The 27,579-nt window shown below is 46.1% G+C and overlaps 1 protein-coding gene across 1 annotated transcript in view; it reads right to left on the bottom strand.

Moving 5' to 3' along the window:
* The window catches only part of GRIN3A (glutamate ionotropic receptor NMDA type subunit 3A), an 89,856-nt gene that overhangs the window by 15,766 nt on the left and 46,511 nt on the right, over window positions 1-27,579 (bottom strand). The window contains exons 4-6 of the mRNA XM_075931378.1: window positions 8,621-8,766; window positions 6,308-6,423; window positions 960-1,111 (exon numbers count right to left, since the gene is read on the bottom strand). Of these exons, the coding sequence (XP_075787493.1) occupies window positions 960-1,111; window positions 6,308-6,423; window positions 8,621-8,766 (414 nt within the window). The remainder of the gene's footprint in view (window positions 1-959; window positions 1,112-6,307; window positions 6,424-8,620; window positions 8,767-27,579) is intronic.

Below are 27,579 nucleotides of genomic sequence, written 5' to 3'. Positions count from 1 at the left end.
AATTCTCTCTTCTCATTTATATTAGTAGATCCCTGCGTGGATAGAAAATGTGTATCCACATCTATCGGCAAAAATGAGCCACGGATACCCGCATCCCTATCCACAGATATGGATACCTGCAGATTATAAAGTGGACATCCACAGATTTTCAGGGTTATGGATACAAATTTTGTATCTAGATCTGCAAAAATGAGCCGCGGATATCTGCATTCGTACCTGTGGATATAAAGCGGATACCTGCAGATTTGCAGGGCTCTAAAGATGAGATGCCCATTGTAGAATAAAAAGACCTGTGATGGGGTGGATGATTAGGCACGGAGGTCCCCTGCTGGAGTTCTAGTGGTCCTGCCACACCCCATCCCAGAAAAGGACAGTAGAGTGGTCCCCCATGCTGCCTGCAGTAGCTATGTGGGACCCAAGCCATCAGGGCTCTGCAGCCTAACAGCATAAGAGCTGCTGGGACAGAGGGAATTCAGTCCCTGAGGAGAGAAGATGGTGCTCTGGGCTTCTTGCTGGGACTCCACTAGGGCGTGGCTCTGAGGTAAGGGTGAAGAAGGTGCTGCCATCATGGGGAAGTGGGCCAGGGAATTATAGCAGCAATGCAATTATTTAGAAGGCCTTACAGATAGCTGCTACCTACAGGATCCCAGGACTGGGGCCCAGAGTAGACAGTGGGTAGCTGCCACATCCCGCAGCTCCCATTGGTCGGGAGTGGTGAACCATGGCCACTGGAAGCTGCAGGGGGCCGTGCCTGCAAATGTTTAATGTAAACAGCCTTGTATCCCGCCTGTGGATTATCCCAGTGGGCCCCCATGCAATAAGTTGAGGATCCCTGTCTTAGATTGTAACCTCTTCCAGCCAGAGACTCTTGTCTATGTACCATGAACCTTCCAAACAACAAGCAGCCAGCGCAAACTCCGGACACTGTTGTTTCTGTGACCACTAAATACGTTGCTTACCTCAGTGACCGCAAAACTTCTTTTTCCACATGGTACTACCTTGTACCACTTGTCATGCAGCACGTCCATGAAGCCATGAGACTTGTATTGGCTGATCAACTCAGATATATTTGAGGTCAGTGGAGAGTTTGGGGGAAGGCCAATGCCATAGCCTAGGAGAAAATATAATACAAGGGTTTTTTGGGGTGTGTGTGTGTGGCTGGTTTTGTTTGCGTATGAGTAGTTGGTATCAACACACATTCCTCAGGTATCTATATGGCACACCTAGTTACTGTGCTTAGTTCTAGGGTCCAAAAACAGATCCAAGATTGTGTGTTGGCTCATCTATAGTGTAAAAGGAACCAAACCCAAATGAGAATTCATAACACAAAACCGTGTAATGCAAACAGCATTGGTGCACACACAATTACTCCTGTGATTGCTGAGGCCTGCAAAAACATGCATGCAAAGCTAAATAAATTCAACACATTGATACTGTAACATGCACATGAATGTTTTCTGAATGCCTCATTTCATGAACACTCATGAGACCATCTACGTGTTTTGTTAGTCCGTAAGGGACTACTAGACTGTTGTGTTTTAAGTTTTTCCAGTTACAGACTAACTTGGCTACCCCTCTGAAGTTTTTGAACATGTGTATATCTGCTTGAAAGTCCTTTTACACTTCGAGTTCTGTAAAAAAAAAATTGGTGCATGTGAGAAACAGACTCAATAATTCTAATTGTTGAATGCCATGCTCAAGGGGGAAAAACAATACTGTCTTTTATCTTTTTTTAAAAATAGCCGAATTTGTGCACCTGAAGCATGCTGTTGTGCACATTAAACAAGTAACTGCATACGCACCTTGTAATTTGCCAGTGGGAAATTACCAACTGCTTGTACAGCTACCCTCGTGATGTATGAGGTTTCATGTTTTTTGGTTTGCAGCTTAGATACGTGCTTTTATTTAAACTGTAGCCTCGTCTCTCAGTATTTCCTCATTTAACACTATAGATGTTTCAGAAAATGATGGAGTTAAGTGAAAATGTGTTATGCGGGGTCAATTTTTCCATTGAAAATAATGGAAAAGGTGGGGGTTGCGTTTCAAGCAGTGGTGTCTTGTGGGACTGGGACATAAGATTGGGGGAGAAAGGGGACTGGGTTACAGCAGGGAGCGGAGGTGTTTGGCTCTAGGGAAGGGAAGGAGAGGGGAGGGGGATTGGGTTGGGAGTATGCCCCTGTGATGGGTCTGCCGGGACCTGCACTGCGTCCGGCTAGGGGGGGTTGCTGGTGAACAGCGCAGCAAGCGGCGAACCCTTCACTGCTTTGCAAGGAGGCGAGGGAAGCCCTGCGCAGCTGCCAGCAACGGGCCAGCTGGGGAAACCTAGCCGCTGGCCTGCAAGTGGGGGCAGAGGAGAGGGGGCAAGACGTCCGGCGAGGGGGAGTCAGCGGGGAATGGCGTGGTGAGCGGCAAACCCTCCGCTGCTTTGCAGGGAGGCGGGGGAAGCCCTGTGATGCCGCCCGCAACGGACCAGCTGGGGAAATTGTGTTATTCCGGGGACGGTCGTGTAATTAAAAAAAGTTCCCTAAAAAAAATCGTGCTATCTGAAAACGTGTTAAGCGGACACGTGTTAAATGAGGAATTACTGTCCCATACCCAAAATGTTTCATGGACACAGACGGAGATACAAACCAGACACCACGTGGAAGTCTGCAGGCCAAGTGCCTTGTTACTCGATGAAGCAAGGTAGCTTTGTTGTGGGTATGTTGCTGTGAAATGGTGGCATCTTTATCATCTGTGTATTGCACCTGACAGTTCTAAAAACTTGGGGGGCGGGCAGATGATTGAACACTGCCCTGGGTCTCAGAGACATCAGTTTTATTCCTGGCTATGCCTCTGGCCTAATAGTTGACTTTAGGCAAGCCACTTTGCCCCTCTGTTTCCCCCATCTTTAAAATGGGGAAAGTGAAATTGACCTCCAATTGTGAAACATTTTGAGATCCACCGATGAAAAGTATTCTATCAGAGAGATGTTGTTTTACTTTTTCGATGTCCTGCAGCCTCTGTAGCAAGCTGCACAGAGGAGACATAAACACTGCTCCAAGATGGAAAATGCACTTCTGGTCTTTTATTTTCCTTAATCTAAAAGAAATGAACTTGGGACTGGAAGAATATGACTACTCTGTGTGTGGGAAAACACAAAGGACAGCACAAAATAACAAGCACAATCTGCGCTATCAATATGGGGCATTTTGATGCTAGAAGTTATAGGTCCTGAGTTGATTATTTTTACTGTTCCTGACTTTAAAGGATTCAAAGTTTAGTAATTTTGTAGCTCTCTCCATAAAGCTAGTCCTCCTCACATGTACACTTAATGGAGTATAACCCAAACTGCTGATGGACTGACAGGTTTATGACCATTATAACCCTGGTGGGAAATAAAAATGGATTGCTTTTTAATGTCCCTTTGTGCTATAAAATGACAAACTTAATGTCAAAGGGGGATTTGCTATATGGTTGGCATCTTTGGTGCCTCTAGATATAATGATTAAACTACTTGGCTTCCATTAGCTTTGTTCCCTGTTTAGATGTTGAGAGAGGTCGCTTTGCCTTGTGATGGTGTTACTGGATTGACTGTTGGTGGAAGGGAGTGGGAGGAGAAAATCATTTCCACGGACCACCCATCACAAAAATGAAGCCTGAAGTCTAATAGCTGCTAACGTGTTTTGCAGGGCTGGAGCCCTTTGTTGACTATTTTGCTTTCAGGCTGCATTGTGAAGCTGTTGGTGTCTTTCTGTTCCCATATTGGCATTTAAAGAGGTCAAATAATTGGAGAGGGTCACTTAATTATGCTAAACCAAGCTCCAACCCCCGCTGAATAATCAAGCGTGACTGTTTGAAAGGGAGGATCGTAGAAATCCATTTTGGGGGTGGTGAGTGTGCCTACACAGGAAAATGGAGTTTTTAATTGTCTAGTAGTTAGTATGGGTGAGAAGTCTTTCAGCAGCAATAAAAACGAGAAGTCCTGTGGCACCTTAAAGACTAACAAATATCTATATAATATAGGATCATGAGTTTTCATGGGCAAAACCCATTTCTTCAGATGAGCTTGAGTGGAGAAAAAAGAGGGACTCAGACTCATAACAGAAAAAGAAGGGAGGGGGTGGGGGAAACAAGGTACCTGTCAATTGTAATGCTGGTGCTAATGAGGCCAAATGAGTGGACTGGAAGTGTCCCATACTTAACTTTTGATGTCAATGAGATGTTAAATGTAAGGAAAACTGGTTTTATAATGGACCATCCAGTTAATGACTTTGTTCAGGCCTAGGGAAACAGTGTCAAATTTTCAAATGAAGGTCAATTTTCCGCTCTCTCTCTGTAGTTGGCTTGTGAAATTCCTTTGTTTTAAAAAAAAATGGTTACTTTTAAATCCATGATTGAGAGCCTAGTGTGGTTAAAATGTTCCCCTACAAGTTTCTGTGTTACCATTCCTGATGTCTGATTTGTGTCCATTTATCCTTGGTGGTAAAAGCTATCCAGTTTGGCCAATATGCATGGCAGTGGGGCATTGCTGGCATAGATCATGTTGCAGGATATGCAGTTGCTGTCCTCATGAAGAAACACCATCCCATTCTATGTCAATAGTCTACCCCACTTACCACAGAGTTACTTGAATGTTTGGGGAAATTTCTGTCTCAGTATTTTTTTGTTTTATAAGGGCCACTCCCCTAATCACAAAGGGTATGTCTACACTACCCCGCTAGTTCGAACTAGCGGGGTAATGTATGCATACCGCACTTGCAAATGAAGCCCGGGATTTGAATTTCCCGGGCTTCATTTGCATAAGTGGGGAGCCGCCATTTTTAAAACCCCGCTGGTTCGAACCCCGTGCAGCGCGGCTACACAGGGCTGGAACTAGGTAGTTCGAACTAGATTCCTATTCCGAACTACCGGTACACCTTGTTCCACGGGGTTCGAACCAGCGGTGTTTTAAAAATGGTGGCTCCCCGCTTATGCAAATGAAGCCCGGGAAATTCAAATCCTGGGCTTCATTTGCAAGTGCAGTATGCCTACATTACCCCGCTAGTTCGAGCTAGGAGGGTAGTGTAGACATACCCGAAGTGACCTTCCAGCAGGCTGTCATCTCATAGATACACCTGAGATTAGCTGGCAAGCTCCTTGAGATAGGGCTGCCTTTTGTTCTGTGTGTGTTTTCAGTGCCAGATATAGGGGCATTCCCTAAGAGGGGTCATGGGTGCTACTGTAACTGTCACTGGGCAGATTTGAACCTGGGACCTTTGAAGCGGGGTACAGGAGCCTCTACCCTCTGAGCTAAAAGCCAGCTGGCTCCCAGCCCATGCTGTGGTGGTCTCTTGATCTTAACTGTTGCTGTGGTCTAGGTATCACTTGCATTACTCAGTAACCCACACACCTAGGCTACGTCTACACTAGGGCTACATTAGGGCTGTGTCTAGACTGGCAAGTTTTTCCAGTCTTTTGCTTTTGTGGAAAAACTTGCCAGTTGTCTACACTGTCCACTTGAATTTCTGCAAGAACACTTAACTTCGGACTGTCTGAAATCAGTGCTTCTTGCAGAAATACTATGCTGCTCCCGTTCCGGCAAAAATCCCTTTTGCGCAAAAGGGCCGGTGTAGACAGCTCAGATTTGTTTTGCACAAAAAAGTCCCAATCGCGAAAATGGCTATCGGGGCTTTTTTGCACAAAAGCGCGTCTAGATTGGCATGGATGCTTTTCCACAAAAAGTGTTTTTTGCGGAAAAGCATCCGTGCCAATCTAGACGATCTTTTCCACAAATGCTTTTAACGGAAAACTTTTCTGTTAAAAGCATTTGAGGAAAATCATGCCAGTCTAGACGTAGCCTAGGTGTGTGGGTTACACTACCACAGTATTAAACTACAGTACATTCTCTGTAGAGTAATATGCAGGCCTGCTGACTTGAGGTGGGGGAGCGGGGTGAAGGAGTCAATTGTTCCAGGTGATTCCAAGGGGCACGGGGCTCCCAGCCACCGGCACTGCTACTGCGTCAATGGTCCTTTAAATCACCGTCAGAGTGTGATGCCACACCCTCTGGGGGTGTCTCAGGGTGGGGCGGGTGCACCTTGCTCCAAGCCCTGCCCCTTCCACCTCTTCTATAGAGGCTGTAACATGCAAGTAATTTGAGAGCTGACACGAAAACACTGAAAGACAAATAAGAAGAAATTCTGGCTTTACTGAAGTCTGTGGGAGTTCTGCTATGACTTCAGTGGGGTCAGGATCTGGCCCACAATCTTTCATTCTGTCTGTATTAATTATATGCAACGCTGGCAGGCAGGATGGATCAGAAGGAGAAAGATACTGTCTGAAATACCTTCAATGGCAAACGGTTTCCCCACTGTCAAGAGTTTGCAGTCTGCATCTATTGATACTTCATAATCCAAGAGCGCTTTATCCATGATGAAGGCATCTAGTTTCTCTGGATCATGCCTGTTGTTGAAGATCAAAGTAAGAAAGCAACCAATATGAGAAGCTTCACCGTTGTGCTCATCGATATAGAAGCTATTGTTTCAGGGTTGGAAACCAAGATTGTACTTCTCAGGAAGCTTCTGATATATAAACCCAACCTAAAACCTACTTTATAACCCTAATGATGCTGAGGAGCAGGGGTTACTGCTATCAACGCAGAACTGTGTTAAATATCAGAGGGAAGGACTCATGTGCAGAGAGGTTGATCTGACTAGCAGAATATCCGCAAAAGAACCAGGTCTTATATCATATCATTGACCTGGAAGAAGGAAAGTGCAATAGGGTGAGAATCAAATTTAAGTTGCTTGCACAGTAGCACACAAAGGAGGAAACAAGAAATATCTAAGGCTGTCATTCAGGTTCAGTTTCCTACTGCTGCTTCTAAGATTGATCTACTGTATGGTAAAAGCAAGAGCTGAGCACTTGGCAAGGTTTTCCACGAATACCTTGCTGCTCTTTTAACATGAATGTCTTTCGTCCAGGCTTGCTTTTTGCTTTCCCATGCACATTCACATGACAGAGTTTCCCTGGTTTGAATGTTTTATGGAATGCACATTTTAAGGTTCTGTGACTGCATGTATGGAAATGTGCTCCCCATGTTCTCATCCAATCAAGGGAAACCATCAAGTGGCCAAATCCCCAGCTGGTAGAAGTGTCACAAACCCACCGACTGGCATGGGACTGAATTACATCTACTGAGGATGTGGCAAGTGCGCTAGGAGTTACTCATGAAAATAAAATCAGGGTACCCTAAAATATTAAACAATGTAATCACAGGCAATTTGTTATACAGATCCCCTGGGGATCCAACCTGTGGCTAATTATGACCATGATTGTAGCCTCCAATCTAGTCATGTGTATAATCAATTGCAGAACATTGAGAGGGAAATGTATTCGAAACCACACGCCTTGCTGGAAATGTGAGACTGAGCTGATAATTGTCTATCAATTTTGTGTCACTGCTGTTCTTATTGAAATCTTTCTAAAGAGTCTCTGTTTGGGGCACAAGTATGATTGTGGGTGGCACCAAGATTTCTAATGTTTGTTTTTATTGGCACTGCCTTCTGGACAGCGCCTCCTGCCCAATGAATATCTTTCAACCCATCGCGGCACTGCAAAAGGTTGCTTTGTCTGCAAAGAGTGAGCGCCTCTCTGTACTCTCCATGCTGTAATTGTTACTCCTTGTTCCCTTTTAGCGATGGGGAGAATGAGCTTGTACTTTCTTCCCCAACTCTGCCCTGTTGTCCTCCATGCCAGAGCAATACAACCATGATGCCTCTGAAAATGGAAAATTGGACATGATCTAGACAATCCAAGTTTATTTAACCCTTTGAAAAATGTACTTAATATTTGAGTGTGTGTGTGTGTCTGTCCAGCAATCTGTGTGTCTGTTCAAAAATGCCTCCTAAATAATAAAAGCTAGGACCACCAAATTTGGTATGCCACTTCCTCTAATAAATTAAAAGCAAGGTCAGGGTTTGGTTGTGCCTGAACAATGAGATATGCCTGGAATATGATTGTTTCTCATAAAATGGAAAGGGAGGAGTCTGCTAGCAGGCACAGTTATACTGTACATTGACCACAAGGGGGCAGAAAGGGGCCAGAAATGGGGACTGGGACGGCTATACCTCCATTGGGGCAGCAAAGGGCAGAGGTAGAGAAAGGAACAGCTATCTACTAGATATTTGAGAGAGTTTGTCTGACTGTGTGCCTGTCTGTCCCTTGGCTGAGGGATATGCACCGCTGTGCCCGCTGGAGCTACAGCAGCCATGGAGAGGTGCTTCTCACCTGGCCCCAAGCTGCTGTGGTCGGAGAGTGTTGGGGTAGTCCTCTCTCCCCAGGGCAGCTTGTATGCTTACTCCCTGACCCCAGCCCCACACCAGATCAATGATTTAAATGAAGAAAACCAAAAAATATTTTGGTTAAGGACCTGAAACATGCCAGGTAAATCCTCTGGTATTATATATAAAGTAAGATGAATGGAGGAAAACCTGTACAGAAGACACTTAGAATAACTAAGTCTCCAATGAAGTAATGGGAAAGAGGTCCATTGACTCCTAGGAGCTTTGGACTAGGGCCTTCGTGCAGCCCAGGACTGTGAAACGAAGCGCTCTTTGATCAGTCAGTGATCACAAGATGCTAGCGTGCAGAGACTCACTTCAGGTGTTCCACGCCGTCTGGAGTTGCAGGCACGTTGTACCGTCTCATGTACTCATGCATCTCTGGGAAGCTCTGTCTGACATAGTCTTCAGCACTGCTTTCTCTCACCGTCCCAAAGCGAAATCCCTGGGAAGGGTGGTGGAGCTAAGAAATAGGAAGAGAGAGACCAGCTCAGTAATTTGTCTTGCTTGCTTTGAGTAACATCTTTTTTTTGCTCTAAAGAAAGCTACACAGATTTTACAGGTGTTTAAAAAAAAAGGGGGATTATAGACCTCATTGCAGAGACACATGCCACTTCAGGATCAGTTAACTAGTTACATACTCTTAGGATCTGCTCTAGGGCTGCGAAAAAAAATTCTTCTTGAGCCTGAGAGCAGCCTGAATCCAGGCGGGGTTGCGTTCTGGTCTCTTGGTGAAGCCCAGCCCAGGTTTGAGGAAAGGGTCATGCGCTTAGGAGAAGGTTGAGGGGTGACTTGATTACTATGACTGCCTGAAGTGGAAAGGGAAACTGGAGCGGTGTGAACCTGTGGGGTGGGGCTTTTGGAGGGAGATGTTCATAGAGATGCTTAGATTTTGGAGCCAGAAGAGACTACTGTGGTCATCTCATCTGACCTCCTATATAACACCAGGCTCTAGAACATTCTCAGAACAATTCCTAGAGTGAGTCTCTTAGAAAAACTCCCAGTTGTCATCTATCAGAGGGGCAGCCGTGTTTAATTTGTATCTGCAAAAACAGCAAGGAGTCCTGTGGCACTTTAAAGACTAACAGATTTATTAGGGCATAAGCTTTCGTGGGTAAAAACTACTTTGTCAGATGCATATAAAAATGGCCAGTACTGGACAACCCGCTATGAGCCGTGGTACCTTGTTCTAGTGATTTATTACCTGTTTAAAAATGTAAGCTTGTTCATACCTACATGGGGTTGGATCCTATTTTAAAGCACCAGAAGGCATAAATGGCAGGGATTGCTTGGGCTGGTGGTGATGTTCCCAGTTCAACTTCAATTCAGGTGGCGAGAAGCTGAATGAAAGGTCCTGCCCTCTGGTGACATTTTCGAGGTGTCCACATTACATTCTATTGGAGGCCTGATGGGTAACCAATTTTGGCATGACATAGGGTCAAGGACTAAATGGGCATGAAAATTGGACTAGTCTCCCATTCTTCAAGGAAGAGATGAGAGATTTCATGGAGGGGATGTTTTTTGTAGAAAATGGTACTTTTACAGTCTCTGCTCCATGGAGGAACAGGGGGGGGGGGTGTCTGTTTCCAGACTTCTCGGTGTGGATATTTTTCACATATGCATTGTCTTCACTACTCGTCTCTTTAAATTCCTGTGTGAAGTCCAAGTAAAATGGCTGACATGCGGTAGACCCCAGGTCCGATCCTGATGATCAGTGGGGTTTCATTGGTGCATAGCTCTTGTGTTGACACTGTACCTGGGTGAATTTCAGTAGCTTTTCAGTATCTTTTTATCTTGGACTAGTGCTGCTAGCTAATGCTTTTCATTGCTAAGTGTTTGCAAACATTGTTTCATAACACCTGTGAGAAGTCAGTCAGTCGCTCCATTTTATGGGTAGGGAAACTTGCACTGAAATTTTGATTTACCCAGTACCTACATCTTCTAGGAAGGTCAAGTGGTGTGTGCGTGCAGGGAACAGGGGACTCTTCTGTTTCTTCAGATACTGCCTGGCTCCAGAAAGAGGGAGCTACCCCAGACTCCCCTCATCCCTTCCCCCATGCTCTGCTTTCTTCAGAAGTTAAAAGGAGAGGATACAGCTAACTGCAGATTTAAAAGTTGACAGCATCTTTGTTGCAGTTACTAGTAAACAGCCTTTCATGAGGTGTTGGGAAGAGCATGACGGTGAATTCCTCTCTGAAGAACATATGAGGGAGACACCATTATACTGGTGCATGAGACATTAAGTGCAGCTGATCTCAGCAGAAATGGACTCTGTGCAAAGTGCTGTCACATACAAAAAAATGGACTTGGAAAATAATAGAGACTTTTTTTTCTCTCATCTCCTTCAGGCACAAGAATGTTAAGTGTTCTGTGCCTCAAAAGTAAGTGCGAAACTATTGGATGAAAAGGCAATTTTTTTTCAAGTCAACAAGGATTCCTTTAATATTTACTTCTGGCTGTGTTTTGAGAAAACTCTGCCACCCTCAAAACATCATTATATTTATACCAAGCCATGGTTGCAAACTCTTTATTATGGCTCACAAAATTTGGTGTGTATCTTAAAGCAGCTGGAGTCCTGTGAAGAGAGTTCCAGCTTTCATTTAAAAGTATAACCGAAGAACCTACTATTCCATTTTGTTTATAATTTGAAGTCAAACTGAAAGGTGAATAAAAGTTTCAGAGAGGTAGCTGTGTTAGTCTGTAACTGGAAAAATTTAAAACAACAAGTATTCTTGCAGCACCTTAGGCTGTGTCTAGACTACATGCCTCTGTCGTCAGAGGCATGTAGATTAGACACATAGGCAAAGGCAAATGAAGCCGCGATTTAAATGATCACGGCTTCATTTACATTTACATGGCTGCCGCGCTGAGCCGACAAAAAGCTGATCAGCTGTTTGTCGGCTTGCACGCTAGTCTGGACGCTCCTCTGCTGACATCAAAGCCCTTTGTTGGCAGCCCCGTTATTCCTCGTGGGATGAGGTTTACCGGGGCTGCCGACAAAGGGCTTTGATGTCAGCAGGGGAGCGTTCAGACTAGCGCGCTGAGCGGACAAACAGCTGATCAGCTTTTTGTCGGCTCAGCGCGGCAGCCATGTAAATTTAAATGAAGCCGCGATCATTTAAATCGTGGTTTCATTTGCCTTTGCCAAAACAACAAATCTACATGGCTCTGTCGACGGAGCCATGTAGTTTAGACATACCCTTAGAGACTAACCAAACATGTAGATGGTGGTATGAGCTTTCGTGGGCACAGCCTACTTCTTCAGATGAAAGAAGTGAATCATTAGTAGGGGGAGCACTGGTATTTCTCAATACTTATTCTGTGCTATATATATTAACAGTACCTTGGAGACTTGGCTAGGAAAGCTTTTTACTGCAGATTGGCCTTCCATGATTTTAGTCTGCTTAAATGACCTAAAATGCTGCAGATTCAGCTATAGGCTGCTGACCTGGAGTTTTCTGGCAAAAGTGTAGTTAGGGTTAATAAGCCTTTTATCCAGTTAGATGCATTGTTGTCCAGTGCTGTAAAAATCAAAGGGAATGAGGCTTTGTACTGGACTAGAAACAATCTTTGATGTACCCACATGTCCAGAGGCACAGAAATCCCTGAGCAACAATTTGCTAAATCAGCTACAAAGGTAGCTACGGATGAGTATGAAACAGATGAGTAATTGCAGCTAGGTGTTGATACTGCCCTGTTTATTCATTGTAGAAGTGGCTAATCTTTGCTTTGGAGGCCTGGGAACAGTGGTCACTTGTGATTGCGAAGAGGTACTCACTGTTTAATAAAATGCCAGTTCAGTTATGACGTGGTATCTCTTCAGTCTCTGTCCTCCGCAACAGCTTCTTGCAGCGGGGGACTCCCTAAGTATGGGGAGTGCTAAAGAAGAACAGTTTGTAGGGCAGGCAGCCAAGGTAGACATCTGAAGCAATTTCCCCCTGCTGGAGCTCTGAAGGGATGCATGCGTCTCCAGAGACCATGAAGGGCCACATGGCTTCAAGTTTATTGGCCAATCAGCAGACAAGGAATGAACAAACAGCTGTGGAGTTCAGGGAGGTAATTCTCATAGTGAGTCACACAAATGGGCCAGATTTTGAGCTGTCAATGCCATCCGTTCCAAAGCAAATAGACACCTAACGGATTTATGTTGTAATTTTTAAACTGATATTTAGCATTCCTAGTGGCTCAGGGTAGACGTTGACTGCAAAATGCTCCTGGAACTTAAAAACAGCCCCTGTGCTTGTGAAATACAGATCAGAAATGTGTAATGTGATGACCACCGTGGGTAAGTACATGCATCCTGGATAGACCGTCGGTTGGTCTCCAGCATTTAGGGAGCTATCGCCCTCTGGCTGCGCCAAAGGAAGGATGTAAGATCGAACACTGACAGCTATCAGCAAATTCATTCTAGAGCAAATGCTAGGAGGCCTATATATTTTTCAGGGAAAAGCCCTGCGTTCCGTTCCTGCAGCTTATTCAGCCCCAGTGCATGGTTTAAATGATGACTGCTCTGCTTATGCGACCACCAAACTATTAAAAGAAACCTGTTAGGAATCCACACACAGCTTTTGAGTATCCATATGAAGTTTGCCTCAGGCTATGTCTATACTACAGAGTCAGAAAAAACTTCACTTATGTCCATGCTGCAATCGCGTTCTCTCGAAATAAAAATCGAAAGAACAGAGGGGTTTTTCTGACGCTGGTAAACTTCTTTCTACGAGGAAGAAGCCTTTTCCTGAAAGAGCTGTTTCGGAAAAAGGAGTGTGTGTGCGGGGAAGAGGGCGTTCTTTTGAAAGAAGAGGAAAGAGGAAAAAGCACATTTGCTCTGGTGGCCATTCCGTTCATAGCAATTACAGTTTACATGCAGGAGAGCGTCCATTCAGTGTGGACGCTCTCTGTCGAAAAAGCAGATCGCTTTTGATGTGCTTTGGCAGTGTGGATGTGCTCTTTCAGAAGGAGTTTTTCCAGAGGATCTCTTCTGGAAAAGCTGCTTCTGAAAGAAGCCTGCAGTCTAGACGTAGCCTCAGGCACTGAGCTGTACATTGTATATGATCTTGCCATGTCATTTTATAACATGACTAGCAAAGACTAGATGAAGAATAGCATCCTGTTCTGTACTGAGGCAAGTGCAGCGAACACTGGTCTTCTCTTGGCACCACACCTCATTCCTAAAACTTTTCAATTTCTGCCTCTTCGGAATCTTCCTGAGCAGGAAAGACGTTTCATTGTTTGCTGACTGAGGTGATGGGAAGTTCAGTGGATCGGTTTGGAGGCATGGGAAAAATGCACAAGAACACAAATTTTGAGAGAACCACACTAAGGTCTGTCGACACAGCAACATTATTTCAGAATAATGTCAAAATACTGTCAAGTGGGAGGACTTCTTACTCCAACTCCTGTAGTCCTCATTGTACGAGGAGTAAGGGAAGTCAGAGGAAGAGTGCTCTGTTTAGAAATCAGTGCTCCCAATTTCGAAATAAGCGTTTTTCAAAGAAGTAATTGACGTAGCTCAATTTGCCTAGCTTATTTTGAGTTAAGACCTGCTGTGAAGACACACCCTAAGAAAAGGTAGGAATAAGAATAACTGCTTCTAGTGCAAACTTGCCTTAACTCTCTGGGCCCGGCTTCAAGGCAGCTAGCTCACGACCCCACTACTGATTCTGCTACTGAGGCGATGCTACTATTTTTAGAGTAAGTCTAAGCAAGCTGCGAATCGCACCCCTACTTTGTCATACAGAGGTAGCCTAACTGACCGGGATTTAAATTGCCCATAACTCCTAAAATGAGAAGATATTCAGAGCATGCGTTATGTGTCTGTTGCATCACACACCATCAGTATGGTTGGGGACATGTAGGCCCAGGTTATGAACAGCCATCCAGGTAGAAGTGCACGTGTCTGACTTGTTCCCTCATAACGCATGTCATGCATGTGCCAGTTGGGATTTGGACGTGCACTAGTGCAACAGCTGTTGCACACGAGTGAATTTAGCAGAAGCCAAATTGTGCGTTCATCTTGGCAAATTGTCCATGTTCTCATTCTGATTAGGAATCTGGGATTTTCACAGGCACTCTGTGCCTACTATGCTAAACGAGAATTGAGGGGAAAATATAACCAAGATATCCAGTGACAGGTAGGGGCTAAGAGACCATTTTCTAGTACAACCTCTCGGGGGAAAAGGGTTCACTGGCTGCAGGGAGGCACCAACCTAGTGCATTCTTGTGAACCCTTCATGCATCTAACAGGAAGTAGGTTACGGAGGGATATAGAGTCTGACAATACTTTGAGAACCTCTTGCGTGAGAAACTAAATCCAGTTTTGTTCATGATGTAATACAGTAGCTTAGTTCCCTATCTTTTCATGGCTACTGCGGGCATTGCACATAAAGGACATTGGCATTCATGGGTCAGGCTGATGGATCTGCTACTGGTTTTAAAATATGGACATTGGATTTCTTATCCTTTGACCACAGCCATTTTAAACCCAGAGGAGAGTTAGGTTGTCAAGCGCTCAGCGAGGCTATAAATCAATTGCTCAAATGTAAATTACAGTTAATTACAAAGCAATGAGCGCAACCTACTCTTTAGCTATTTACATTTAGCAAATGCTTTAGCGATATTTGATTAATGGGCTGTAATAACCGCCTCACTGATTCTGGATAAGATGTTGTGTTTCTTTTTTTTCCCCTTTCAAATCCACATTTTTAGCACGGTGCGGCTTTTAATTAAAGCCATGTAAATGATTTCACGATCCTCCCCCACAAACTGCTGAACCCTCTGTCTGTGCCCCCCAGGAGACAGTGACAGAAATGAGATGTACGAAATATACTAGAGCAGGGGGTTCTCCATCTTTCTGAGGCCTGCCCTGCTCCCGCCTCCCTCCAATGCTATACAAACCTGTGCCACAACAACTGTTTGTCTCCATAGCCAGTAGATTAAAAGTCAGGGCTGGCTGTAGAGGGTAGCAAGTCGGGCACTTGCCCTGCAAAGCTAAGGTGCTTAGGGTTTGGCTTCAGCCCCACATCGCAGGCCTCAGGCTTTCGCTTCAGCCTTGTGTTGCCAGGCCTCAGGCTTTGGTTTCTTCCCTGGGCCAAAATGACTCAAACGCGGCCCCTGCTCTGTGGTTTATTTGGACGGACCCTCTGAAACCTGCTTGTGGCCCCCACAGAGCCTTGGAACCCTAGTTCAGAATCGCTGTAGTAGTGCACAATGGTGACAGCTGCAGAGGGAGAGTAGCTTCACTTTTTAATCAAGCAAGGCTTGAGAACTTTCTCCTGGGTGTCTGGCTGGTGAGTCTTGCCCACATGCTCAGGGTTCAGCTGGTCGCCATATTTGGGGTCAGGAAGGAATTTTCCTTCAGGGTAGATTGGCAGAGGCCCTGAAGGTTTTTTGCCTTCCTCTGTTGCATGGGGCACGGATCACTGGCTGGAGGATTCTCTGCATATTGGAGTCTTCAAACCATCATTCGAGGACTTCAGTATCTGAGTTATAGGTGAGAGGATTATTCCAGGAGTGGGTGGGTGAGATTCTGTGGCCTGCATTGTACAGGGGGTCAGACTAGATGATCATAATGGTCCCTTCTGACCTTAAAGTCTATGAGTCGATAACAGTGATCCCCAACCATTAGAGGTTGCCGGGCACCAGGGGGCGTGGCCGTTCGCCCACCAGGTGCCGGGAGGCGGGGACACTTATGCGCCCGGGGGCAGGGCCCCCCCATAGCTGCATGCCCGGGGGCAGAGCCCCCCCATAGCCACGCGCCCTGGGCCGGGGCCCCCAAGCGCCGCGCGCCTGGGGCCGGCGCCCCCTGCAAAAGCCACGCGCCCGGGGCCGGCGCTCTCCCCCCCCAAGTGCCGCGCGCCTGGGGCCAGCGCTCTCCCCCCCCAAGCGCCGCATGCCCAGAGCGCGGGCGGCCAATCCGCGGCACTCCCGGGGCCGGCGCTCACTGTGCGCCATGTGCCCGGGGCCGGCTCCGGCACCGCGCATGCGCCACGTGCCCGGGGCCAGGCCAGCCCCAAGCACTTGGCGGGCACACACAAATGCCATGGCACCCGCGGGCACCATGTTGGGGACCACGGGTCTATAAGGTTTGTCTACACTATGGAGAAGATCGAAGCTGCCCTAGTTGATCTTCCAGGATTCAAATTAGTGGGTCTAGTGAAGACCCCCTAATTCGAACTGAGAAGGCACTCCTGTTGGCGCCAGTACTCCTGTTGCTATGAGGAGTAAGGGAAGTCGAAGGAGCGTGTTCTCCCCTCGACCTTCCACTGTGCGGTCCAAAATACGATTTAAGATACTTCGACTTCAGCCATGTAGTGAACGTATCTTAAGTCGACTTTCTCCTTTAGTGTAGACCAGGCTTCATGGAACACTATTTTTCAATTTCAAGTGGGTTGAGAAAACGCGGGGGAAAAAAACTGAAAAATGTCCCTGTTTTTCTAACAAAATTGGAGATTTTGATAAAAGATATACAATGGAAATGTTGACATTTTGATAAATTTCCACCAGCTCCGCTTCCAGTTTTCTCACTACCTTACCCAGAAACTGGTGGTACGGGCCCGTCATGAGTAGGCAGGGTCCTGATTGATTCCTACAGGGCATCTGCCATGAAGTGGTTGCATGTCTTGAACAAACTTTCATCTCTAGTTGTTAAATCTCCACTGCTGTTCTGTGATTCTAACCCAGTGTTTGTCAACCAGTGGTACAAATGCTCTTATGGGTACTCGAGAGAAGTCTGGGGGGGTACGTCAACATAACTGAAATTTGGAGAAAACTGAATTTTTGTTTTAAGTTTTACAGCAATTTATTATTTTTGTACTTTTTACACCCAATAATTTCATCACCCATCTGGCTACGGTTAAGTCGTTTAAACAAATGTGTTGCAATGGTAGAAAAAAATGTTGTCTGAAAACTGTAGGTACTGGGGGTACTTACTTTTTTTTTTAAAGGGGTACTTTATTAAAAAACAAAAAGGTTGAGAAACACTGTTGTAATCCTTCACAGCTGTAGGACGTGGGAGGGTGGGGTGTGTGATCCCTCAGCCATTTCTTAGGATGCTGGCATTTCAAAGTGGGTATGCTGTACTTGGAAACAAGAGCAGCCGTGAAGGTAAGAGTTTTGCCTCATGCAATAGATGCACAAGGCAGCACACAACCTATCTATCCTATTATTGTAAAAGCCCCAATAGAACCAGGATTTGCATGCTGTTGCTCTCACAGCCTATGCTGTCTGTTTTCTGAGCAAGGGATGGGGAAAAGAGTTGGAGAAAAATTGTGGAAATCTCTACAAGTTTTTACTAATTAGTTTATCCTCATTTTACACATTCTGAGTTCTGGGGTGGGGGCAGCAACTTACTCACAATGAAGCACCCAAATCTTTTGAAAGGTTCAGGTGAAAAGTCATGCTCCTGAATGTTAGAGCTAGAGGACCATAAACCGGCACAATGTTTTGGCCATCATGGAGGCATGGCAGTGGTGCAGGAAGTGTCTCGTGGGTCAGGTAGGGAATATATGTCTTATTAAAGAGAATGCCACAGTTTTATCTCTATCAGAACAGGTGCTCACAGAGCTGAGATGCAGCGGGAGGAAGCATCCTGCCTCGGCAAGTGAGCTGTTAATCTTATTACACGTTCCTTCTTTGGGAATTCACACAGGCTGGATCCTCGGCTGATATAAATCTGAGTAGCCACGCTGAACTCAATGTGCAGTTATACCCAGGGCTTGTCCGTATGGCCTGTTACTGCTTGGCATGCTGAAGATTCATGCCTCCCATGGCAGGAACACAATGTGTGTAAGAGAGCAGAGGCTAAGAGTGACCCGTCAGGGGAAAAGAGCAAAATGCAGCACACTGGAGGGACATTGATAGCAGCAAGGTGTTAACCTTACAGCTCGGTGATTCTGGAAACATAATCGTAGCGGGATGAGCTAGGTCGTATTCTTCTGCTTTTCAGGGCTAGAAATAGCAAGCTGTTAAATGCACACCCATCAGGTGCCTGTCAGAGGCATACACCTAGCAAAAAGAATAGAGGGAAATATTTTGCTACTTCCAATGGAGCATATTCCGGGCTCTTAGAGCAGCTTAGTAGCACAAAGCAGTGATTAAACTGCCTTATATGCCAATGACATTGGGATCCCGGAGATCTGGGTTGAGTCACTTAATATGCCCTGTACTTCCCATTGGTGAAATGGGAATGAAATTACTTGCTTTTTCTCACCCTTCATCTGTCTGGCAGGGCGAACTCTTCCGGCAGCGATAGTTTCATATGCTGTTTGTCCAGGCACAATGGGGCTCCACTCTCAGTTGGGGTGCCTGGTGCATTATCAAGATGGTAAAGTGGTTTGACCTTAGTGCAGAATGACAGATCCTGGAAGTCCGTCAGACTTGCTCCTCTGGGGGGGGAGACATTTTATAAAATCCTGAGGCAGGGACACATGTGCCTTGCAGCGTCAATGAAGGAAATAAATAGTGTCCCATGTTGCTAATTGTCGACTTCTAGGGCCGGAAGAGACCTCAGCAGATCGAGTCCAGCCCCCTGCCCAAAGCAGGACCAACCCCAACTGAAACATCCCAGCCAGGGCTTTGTCAAGCTGAGGCTTAAAAACTTCTAGGGATGGAGATTCCTCCCCTCCCCAGGGAACCCTTCCCAGTGCTTCCCCACCCTCGTAGGGAAATAGTTTTTCCTAATATCCAACCTAGACTTCTCCCAGTGCAACTTGAGACCATTGCTCCTTGTTCTGCCATCTGTCACCCCTGAGAACAGCCTTTCTCCATCCTCCTTGGAACCTCCCTTCAGGAAGTTGAAGGCTGCTATCAAATCTCTCTTCTCTTCTCTTCTCTTCTCTTCTCTTCTCTTCTCTTCTCTTCTCTTCTCTTCTCTTCTCTTCTCTTCTCTTCTCTTCTCTTCTCTTCTCTTCTCTTCTCTTCTCTTCTCTTCTCTTCTCTTCTCTTCTCTTCTCTTCTCTTCTCCAGACTAAACAAACCCAAATCCCTCGGCCTCTCCTTGTAGGTCATGTGCTCCAGCCCCCTAACTGACCAATGACCTCTTGGCTGAAAATCGAGAGATCAGTTTGTAGCCCTCTGTGACCTGCGATTACTCCATTGTGGACAGCAGAGTGTGGCATGCTTGAGAAATTACTGTTGCAGTGGAGGAATTAGCAAATCGCTTTGGACAAAAAGTGCAAGTTGGTTAAACTGTGTTTATATTGTGGAGGTTTTGCCTTATTGATGATTTGCTGCTAAGACCATGGCAGGTTTAGTTCTGATGTTACCTCTTTCTTGGGCCCATTTTCGAGTTAGGCTGTTTGATATTCTCAAATCCCACACTTTAGGTACCAAAAAGGAATGTAGGTACCAATATTCTCTCTAGTCTTTTCCATGGATGTGCAGAATAAATTTTATGTGCACTGAGGCATGTGCACCTCCAATAGGAACCGCCCCCCCCCTTGCTGTGGGTGCTCTGGTAATTGTCTGGGTACATTTGACACACACTCTCTCTTCCATTGCCATCTAAGCACAGGGCTTATAGGGAACACTCGTAGGCACCCAAATGAAAAAAAATAAGGCCCAGATTTTAAAGTGTTCAGCATTCAACAGATCTCATTCTCTTTGAAAATTGGATCCTAACTGATTACATTTCCCATCTTCTCAAACGGTCTTTGCTTAAATGCATGGTAGGCTCTCAGCAGTCCTCAGGCTGGCCCTCTTTTCCTGATGTGTATGGGAGACAGAGCCATGCAAGGAAGGAACAGGTCATGGCTGGATACTGTGAGGGGGTGAGTGAATTCAAGACCTCTCCTTTGTGTTTCATTCTGCTGTTTCCTGAATGGTTCAGAACTCCAGGTACAACGTTATTGATCTTTATAATAACCAGTTCATAATCCTTAGATAATACACAGAGGGGAAATACTGAAATGCAAGTGAGAGAAAACAATAAGTTGTGGAAACAGCTGGGAAAGCATGAAAACACCCTGACCCCTGCTACTATGGAAACACAGACCATAACAGCCTGTCAGTAAAGCCAAAGCTCAGTGAAGACAATAGGAGGCTTTTCCAATTACTTCAGTGTCTCTGCATCAAAGCCCTTGCAAGGCAGAGACATAGCTGCCAGCCTGGTCGGTGACCATAAAAGCCAGGTGCAGAGGAAACACTGGAGCAATAGGGGACAGCAATACTAGGCAGTGAAAGAGGAGCGGAGGGAAAGGGAATGAGAAGGGGGAGAACTGAGGGATGGGACCAGCTGTGGCAGTCACAGGGAATGGGCATTGCAGTGCATGGATCAGATACTTAGATGCAAGAATTCTACCAAACTGAAACCAACCCAGTTTTTGAACGATGAAGTTTCATCTCCATCACGCAGTTCCAGTGACTTTATAAACCTCTCCCTTGCCCCACAATGCAGTAGCAACTCTCAGGGTGTATCTAGACTACAGGGCTTTGTCGACAAAAGTGGCCTTTTGTCGACAAAACTATACCTGTGTCTACACTACCGCTGAGTTCTGTCGACATAACGTCGACAGAACTCGGCAGTTTTGTTGACGGCGGTAAACCTCATTCTACGAGGAATAACGCCTTTTGTCAATGGAGTTCTGTGGACAGAAGACGTTATTGCATCTACACTGTCCTTTGCGTCTACACACTCATGTAGACAAAGTGGCTTGCTTTGTCGACAGAACTGGCTGTAGTCTAGATGCTCTTTGTCGACAGAAGCTTTGTCGACAGTATCTGTCGACAAAGCCTCTGTCGACAAAAGCCTGTAGTCTAGACGTACCCTCAGGGTGCATCTGCACTGTGCAGCATTTTGCAACAAGACTACGTCAACACAGCCTAAGTCACTTTTGAAAAAATACTTCCATCCCTTACAAGGGAAAGAGGTTCGCTTTGTTGGCAGGAGAGTGCTCTTGTCAGCAAAGCAGCATTCGCACTTTCTCTTGCTGCCACAAAACATTGTCATTCTGGGGGTGGGTGTTAAGCATCCATGAACGACAAAAGTGTTGTCGATCAAGTGCAAGTGCAGACAGTTGTATTTTTCATTCTTTTTCCTACAGAAGACAACCTATAGGTTGGACCTCTCTGTTCTGGCACCCTCGGGAACTGACTGGTCCTGGACGAGGGACTTTGTGGGTTTGTGGGACCATGGGAAGTCTGGGAGGGGGGATGCCAGTTTCCCCCCCTCTGGAGCGAATCCACTGACCTGAGAGCTCTGCCTCCCCCGTTGGCTTCCCTGCCTCAACCGTTGTGGGCTCAGCTCCACTCCAAGCCACCAGCAACCTCTGCTGCTGGGACTCTCTAATATCATCCTGCTGGACTATGGATGTTGCCAAACAAGAGAATCCCAGACCACAGAGGTTCAGCCTGTAGCGAAATGTGTTCCGTGGTCTATGGCCTCAGTTTGGCACTTTGTATTGTAGCTTTCCAATATTCTGCTCAAGCTCCGAGACACTTTTGAGTTCAGATTCTCCAGTAAATCACTAGACCTCAGCTGGTGGTACACTAGCGAAACACACGTGCCATGAATTATCACCTTGCTGCCTCAGACAAATTTCTGCAGAGAGAAATGTGTCCCATAGGAATTCTTCTGCAGCTGTGAAAACGGGAAACCTCTGTACTTTTATCCAGTGATCCCAAACTTTCTGATGTCAATGGGAGACTTGCAGTGGTCATCATGGCTTTCGGATCAGGCCCCTACATACCCCTGCTCATAACAAGCATGTATTACATGCTTGTAATAGAAGTGGTGCAAATTACTTTTTATTGGATCAACAACAGGTAGGATGTAAATGGTCCAGGAAGTCCATACTACTAAATTTAGAACGAAGTTTTTAATTGGCAAGTGCTTTACAATGTGACTGGCAAATCAATTAGTCCTTGAGTCATAGTGAACTAAATAATATGTCCATAAGCCCATGGAAGGGTTGAAGGTGGATGCGTCTCTGAAGTATCCAAATTGTACATTTGGGCTAGACAGCTCATGAAAGCAGGCTTCCTTGAAGTACATCTGGTAAGTCCTGAAAGGGTTGGAAGGGAAGTAAGCTGAGTAGAACTTTTCCTTAAACAAGAATTACTGTAAGTACTTCAAATAACTTACACTTACCTGTGTTGGGAATTAGAGGAGATTTGCAGTGAGGAATGAGAAACCAAATTCTCCGAAATGCTGATTCACCGCTCACTGAAATGGATGGAAAGACTACCCTTTACATTAGTGGGCTTTGAGCCAGGCCTTTTATGTCACAGTTCCTTTGTCTTTTGATTAAATGCGTCTCAGGATGTTCAAAGTTTCTGGCCAACGAGTGTGTCTGTTCTTGTGAAAAAACACATTAGGAAGCTGCTGCGGCATTCTTGAGGCGTGCTTGGATTTTTTTCTTGGCTGCTAGGGAGGAATACTTGAGCGCATCCCAAGATAAATGAATTAGAAGGCCTGTTGAACTGGATTCCGGTGATGGCAAAAGGAGGCTGGCAACTGTTTAATCTATTTTATTATAAAGCTTTTCACATCTTACGTTTTTTATTGAAACACCATTTATATGAATGGAGGAGAGGCAGTCCAGGTGTCTACTATTCAGATTTTATATTTTGTCCGCTATCTTAGTCACAAAGGGCATTTCTACACTACATGGAAGATGGATGTTGCTGCAGTCGATCTTCCAGGGTTCAAATTAGTGGGTCTAGTGAAGACCCACTAATTCGAATTGAGAGGGTGCTCCTGTCAGTGCCAATAGTTCTGCTTCTATGAGGAGTAAGGGAAGTCGATGGAGCATGTGCTCCCATTGACCTCCTGCTGCGTGGACAGTGCCAAAACACGAGTTAAGATATTTCGACTTCAGCTACATAGTTAACATAGCTGGAGTTGCATATCGTAAGTCAATTTTCCCCTTTAGTGTAGACCAGGCCTAAGGGAGCATCCTTGAAACTCCCCTTTTAGTCTTCTGGGTTTCTGTGAGTGTTTTGTTGCGTCAAATAGTCTGGATTCTGCTAGATCTGCTTATTATAATTATTTTTATATAACTCCTAAAACTGTGGCATTCTCTTTGATAAGACGTATATAGACAATGTCTCTGCTTCAGGGAACTTTCAATGTAGACCCCGATCCACTGAAAGATGATCATTTGACTTCCGTTGGATTACTCCTGTGCTTAAAGTTAAGCATGTGCTCACTGCATGTGTGTTGCTGGATCAGGGTCTTAAATTGCAATCTCTTTAGGGCAAGGATGAGCAAAAACCACATCCGTAACTTTGAGCATGTGACCAATCAATGGGACTTCTTGTACACTTAAAGTTAAGCACGTGCTTGAGCTTTGCTGGATTGGGGCCAGCTGTTGTAGAGACACATTGTGTCAACTTCTGTAAAACTACACTTGACAGTAGACAAGGAGGGAAACGCTTTGAGATTTCTGGGCTTAAGACAGATTCCTGAAATACTACTAAATATACAGGTTTATGGCATGTCTTTTAACAGCACTGTCCTGCTGGCACCATGCGACCTAACTAGGAAAAGTATATTTCTGTTTCCTCCACTCACTCCAGGAATTTCTGCTCCTCTGTTCTTCTGTTGCTCTTCTTGGTTCCTTTATTTTTCTAGTTTTCCTTTTGTTAAAACATCTGTAACTCGCGACAGAGTGCTCAAGTTTTGGAGAGTGGTTTATTTAAGTCCTGGCCAAGCAGAGTGTTGGTACGGTTCAGGGGTATCAGTGAACAACCCACTCTGGGACGACAGATCGGGGTTTGTGGAGTGCATGCTACCCCATGCTAAAACCAGCTGCATAAATGTTACAACCTGAGCTGTTTTTAACTGTTGACTACCCAGCTATGTTCAGTACGGTAGTTCAAGCCTCATCTTTTGACATGGGTTGGGAGCCTGGATGGTGTAGGTATACTGTATGAAGAAACTAGAGAACATTTCCTATAACATTATTTCTTATTTAGAAGTGCAACTCTTCTTCCAAGTTAAAACACACAGGCTGTGTCTAGACTGGCCAGTTTTTCTGGAAAATCAGCCGCTTTTCCGGAAAAACTTGCCAGCTGTCTACACTGGCCGCTTGAATTTCCGCAAAAGCACTGACTTCCTACTGTAAGAAATCAGTGCTTTTTGTGGAAATACTATGCTGCTCCCGTTCAGGCAAAAGTCCCTTTTGCGAAAAACTTTTGTGCAAAAGGGCCGGTGTAGACAGCTGAGATTTGTTTCTGAAAAAAAGCCCCGATCGCGAAAATGGCGATTGGGGCTTTTTTGCGGAAAAGCGCGTCTAGATTGGCCCCGGACGCTTTTCCGCAAAAAGTGCTCTTGCGGAAAAGTGTCCGTGCCAATCTAGATGCTCTGTTCCGAAAATGCTTTTAACGGAAAACTTTTCTGTTAAAAGCATTTCCGGAAAATCATGCCAGTCTAGACATAGCCACAGTGAAACAGTGTGATTCTGAGAGATTTGCATGAGGGAAACGAGGCGGGTGAGGAGGATATGCAGTTCTAGCCATAAAAAGAAAGACCAGATTTGTGGAATATACTGTTGTGTTTTGTCCTATCCATTCAGGGCAAAGCTTTCTAAATGACCCTACCATGTAAGAATTGCTGTTTAAACACCCAAATTGGGACTTAGGTTTTCAGTGTGGGCACCTCAATGCATTCTAATGACAAATGCAGTGCAGAGAGGACAGCAGCTGTTTCATGAAGGAGTTTGATTTTTTTTTAAATTTGTCATCATTCCCAACTAGAAGAAAACCTCCACACTTTGAAATTCTCCAAAGGAAAATTCCATTTGGGGCTGTCTTCCACTTTTTCCCCCTCAACCCTCTTCCCCGGTCCTGCATTACTTTAATCAATTCAAAACAAAAGGGAATTTTGAAACAAACAAAATCAAACAGTAACTTTTGGGGTCTCCCAAGGGTCTGTCCTGGAACTAATCCTATTCAACCTATTTATAAACTGGAGAAAGGGGTAAACAGCGAGGTGGCAAAATTTGCAGATACCACCAAACTGCTCAAGGTAGTTAAGACCAAAGCAGACTGTGAAGAGCTTCAAAAAGATGTCACCAAACTAAGTGATTGGGCAACAAAATGGGCAAATGAATTTTAATGTTGATAAATGTAAAGTAATGCACACTGGAAAAAATAATCCCAACCATATATATAAGACTTGGACTTTTCAGCTTAGAAAAGAGGAAACTAAGTGGGGATACGATAGAGGTCTATAAAATCATGACTGATATGGAAAAAGTGAATAAGGAAAAGTTATTTACTTATTCCCACAATAAAAGAACTAGGGGTCACCAAATGAAATTAATAGGCAGCAGGTTTAAAACAAACAAAAGGAAGTTTTTTTTCACTCAGTGCACAGTCAACCTGTGGAACTCCTTGCCAGAGGATGTGGTGAAGAGTAGGACTTTAACAGGATTAAAAAAAAGATAGATTCATGGAGGTTAGGTCTATCAATGACAATTAGCCAAGATGGGTAAGAGTGCTGTCCCTAGCCTCTGTTTGTCTGGAAATGGGTGACAGGAGACAGACCGCGTGAGGGTTGCCTGTTCTGTTCCCATCCTCTAGGACAGGGGTCTCCAAACTTTTCAGCCCGAGGGCCACATTAACTATCAAACAGCAGTTCGGGGGCCACTTTCACGACGGGGAATTTCAGTTGCCTATTGTGCCCTCTGTCGCAGCGCGGCCGGTACTCTGACCATGCACTCCCTCCAGTGCTGAAGGGGAGGGAAAGGGGGGCCCGGGCCCACCCTCACTCACGGGCCCCAGCCCAGGGCCCTAAGGACACGGAACCAGCTGGCTCCGGTCCGGCTGATGGGGCTCCTGCCGTAACTCGTCAGCCCGCCAACTCTAACGAGTTCTGCCCTGGGCTGCTTCCTTTCCCTCCTCGTGTGACCCTCTACCTCCCCCCACCGTGGGGCGGTCACCTTTGATTCGTCCGTCAGGCTGACGGTCGTATATCCAGACGCCCACCCCTCCCGCCGGGGCTGGTCCTGCCGTCTGGGTGGCCGTCGGGTCTGGACTCCTGAGAAGGGGGGGGGGGGCTTTTCCCCCTGCTCTCCCCTTCCTCTGCACGCTGTCCTCCCCTCCTGCTTGCCACCGCTCACTCCTTCCCCCCCCCCTGGGCGGAAGGGGTCACCTTTTTAAAGTTCCCGCCGGGGTTCACGTTCCCCTGCACGTCGCCGGGCGGGCGTTACCACCACCGCCCATCCTGCCCCCTGATTGGCCGGCTGCCCTGTCAGTCTGGGCGGGGGAACGCCGCCCGTGCTAACCCCCGCCCCCTGCGCCGTTTGCCGCCGCGCGGCCGCTTGTCAGCGGAGCGGCCCGCTTCTCCTGCCCCCTGATTGGCCGGCTGCCCTGTCAGTCTGGGCGGGGGAACGCCGCCCGTGCTAACCCCCGCCCCCTGCGCCGTTTGCCGCCGCGCGGCCGCTTGTCAGCGGAGCGGCCCGCTTCTCCTGCCCCGGCGCGGCGTGAGTACACGCCGCACACCCCTGACAGGGCCCCCCCCCGCGGCAAGAAGGGCCCGTTCGGCGGCACCCCAGGGACGGGCGGGGGTCGCCTCGTCACACCGGCACGCGGAAGAAGGCGGGGCCAGACAAAAAGGTCTCCACGGGCCGGATGAGAGGGCCTCACGGGCCGCATCCGGCCCGCGGGCCGTAGTTTGGAGACCCCTGCTCTAGGACACCGGGCATTGGCCCTTGTGGGCAGACAGGATACTGAGCTGGATGGACCTTTGGTCTGAACCAGTATGATTGTTCTTATTTTCAAACATAGGAAAATGAGATGTTTTGGTGTTGTGGCCAACATTTTCCTGTTTTCTTCCAAAAACACATTTCAGAAAAACCATCTCAGTTTCACAACGCATTTCAGTTTTGACAGAAGTGCGTATTCCAATGGGATATGTTTCCATTTAAATTTCTCTGGCTAGCTGTACTGTGGTTAACTTCTGATTTTGCTCTATGCTATCCAGAATCTCATATCAGCATGTAACTAGTTTTGCTGCAGCGACATGCTGTCCAGGGTGAAGTAAGTGTGTGTGTGTGTGTGTGTGTGTGTGTGTATGTGTATGTGCATGTCAGTTTCCATCTTTGAATGAAAGCATAAGCTAATATAGTCTGCACCTCTCTAACAAAGGAGGACCACCAGAGACATTAACTGGTGCCCACAAGCTTCTGGGATTCAGATGAAGGGGGTATCCGTGTGTGTGTGTGTGTGTGTGTGTGTGTGTGTGTGTGTCGGGGGAGGGAATAAGTATAACCCAAGTGAACTGTGAAACATTTTCCTCACAATTGTCTCACAGGTAAACAAGCACCTTTGCTGTTAA

This window comes from Pelodiscus sinensis, chromosome 6, assembly GCF_049634645.1.
Source record: "Pelodiscus sinensis isolate JC-2024 chromosome 6, ASM4963464v1, whole genome shotgun sequence".
In the NCBI taxonomy this organism is placed as follows: domain Eukaryota; kingdom Metazoa; phylum Chordata; order Testudines; family Trionychidae; genus Pelodiscus; species Pelodiscus sinensis.
The sequence above is the reverse complement of the archived record's forward strand: the minus strand, read 5'-3'. Positions and strand labels throughout refer to the sequence as shown.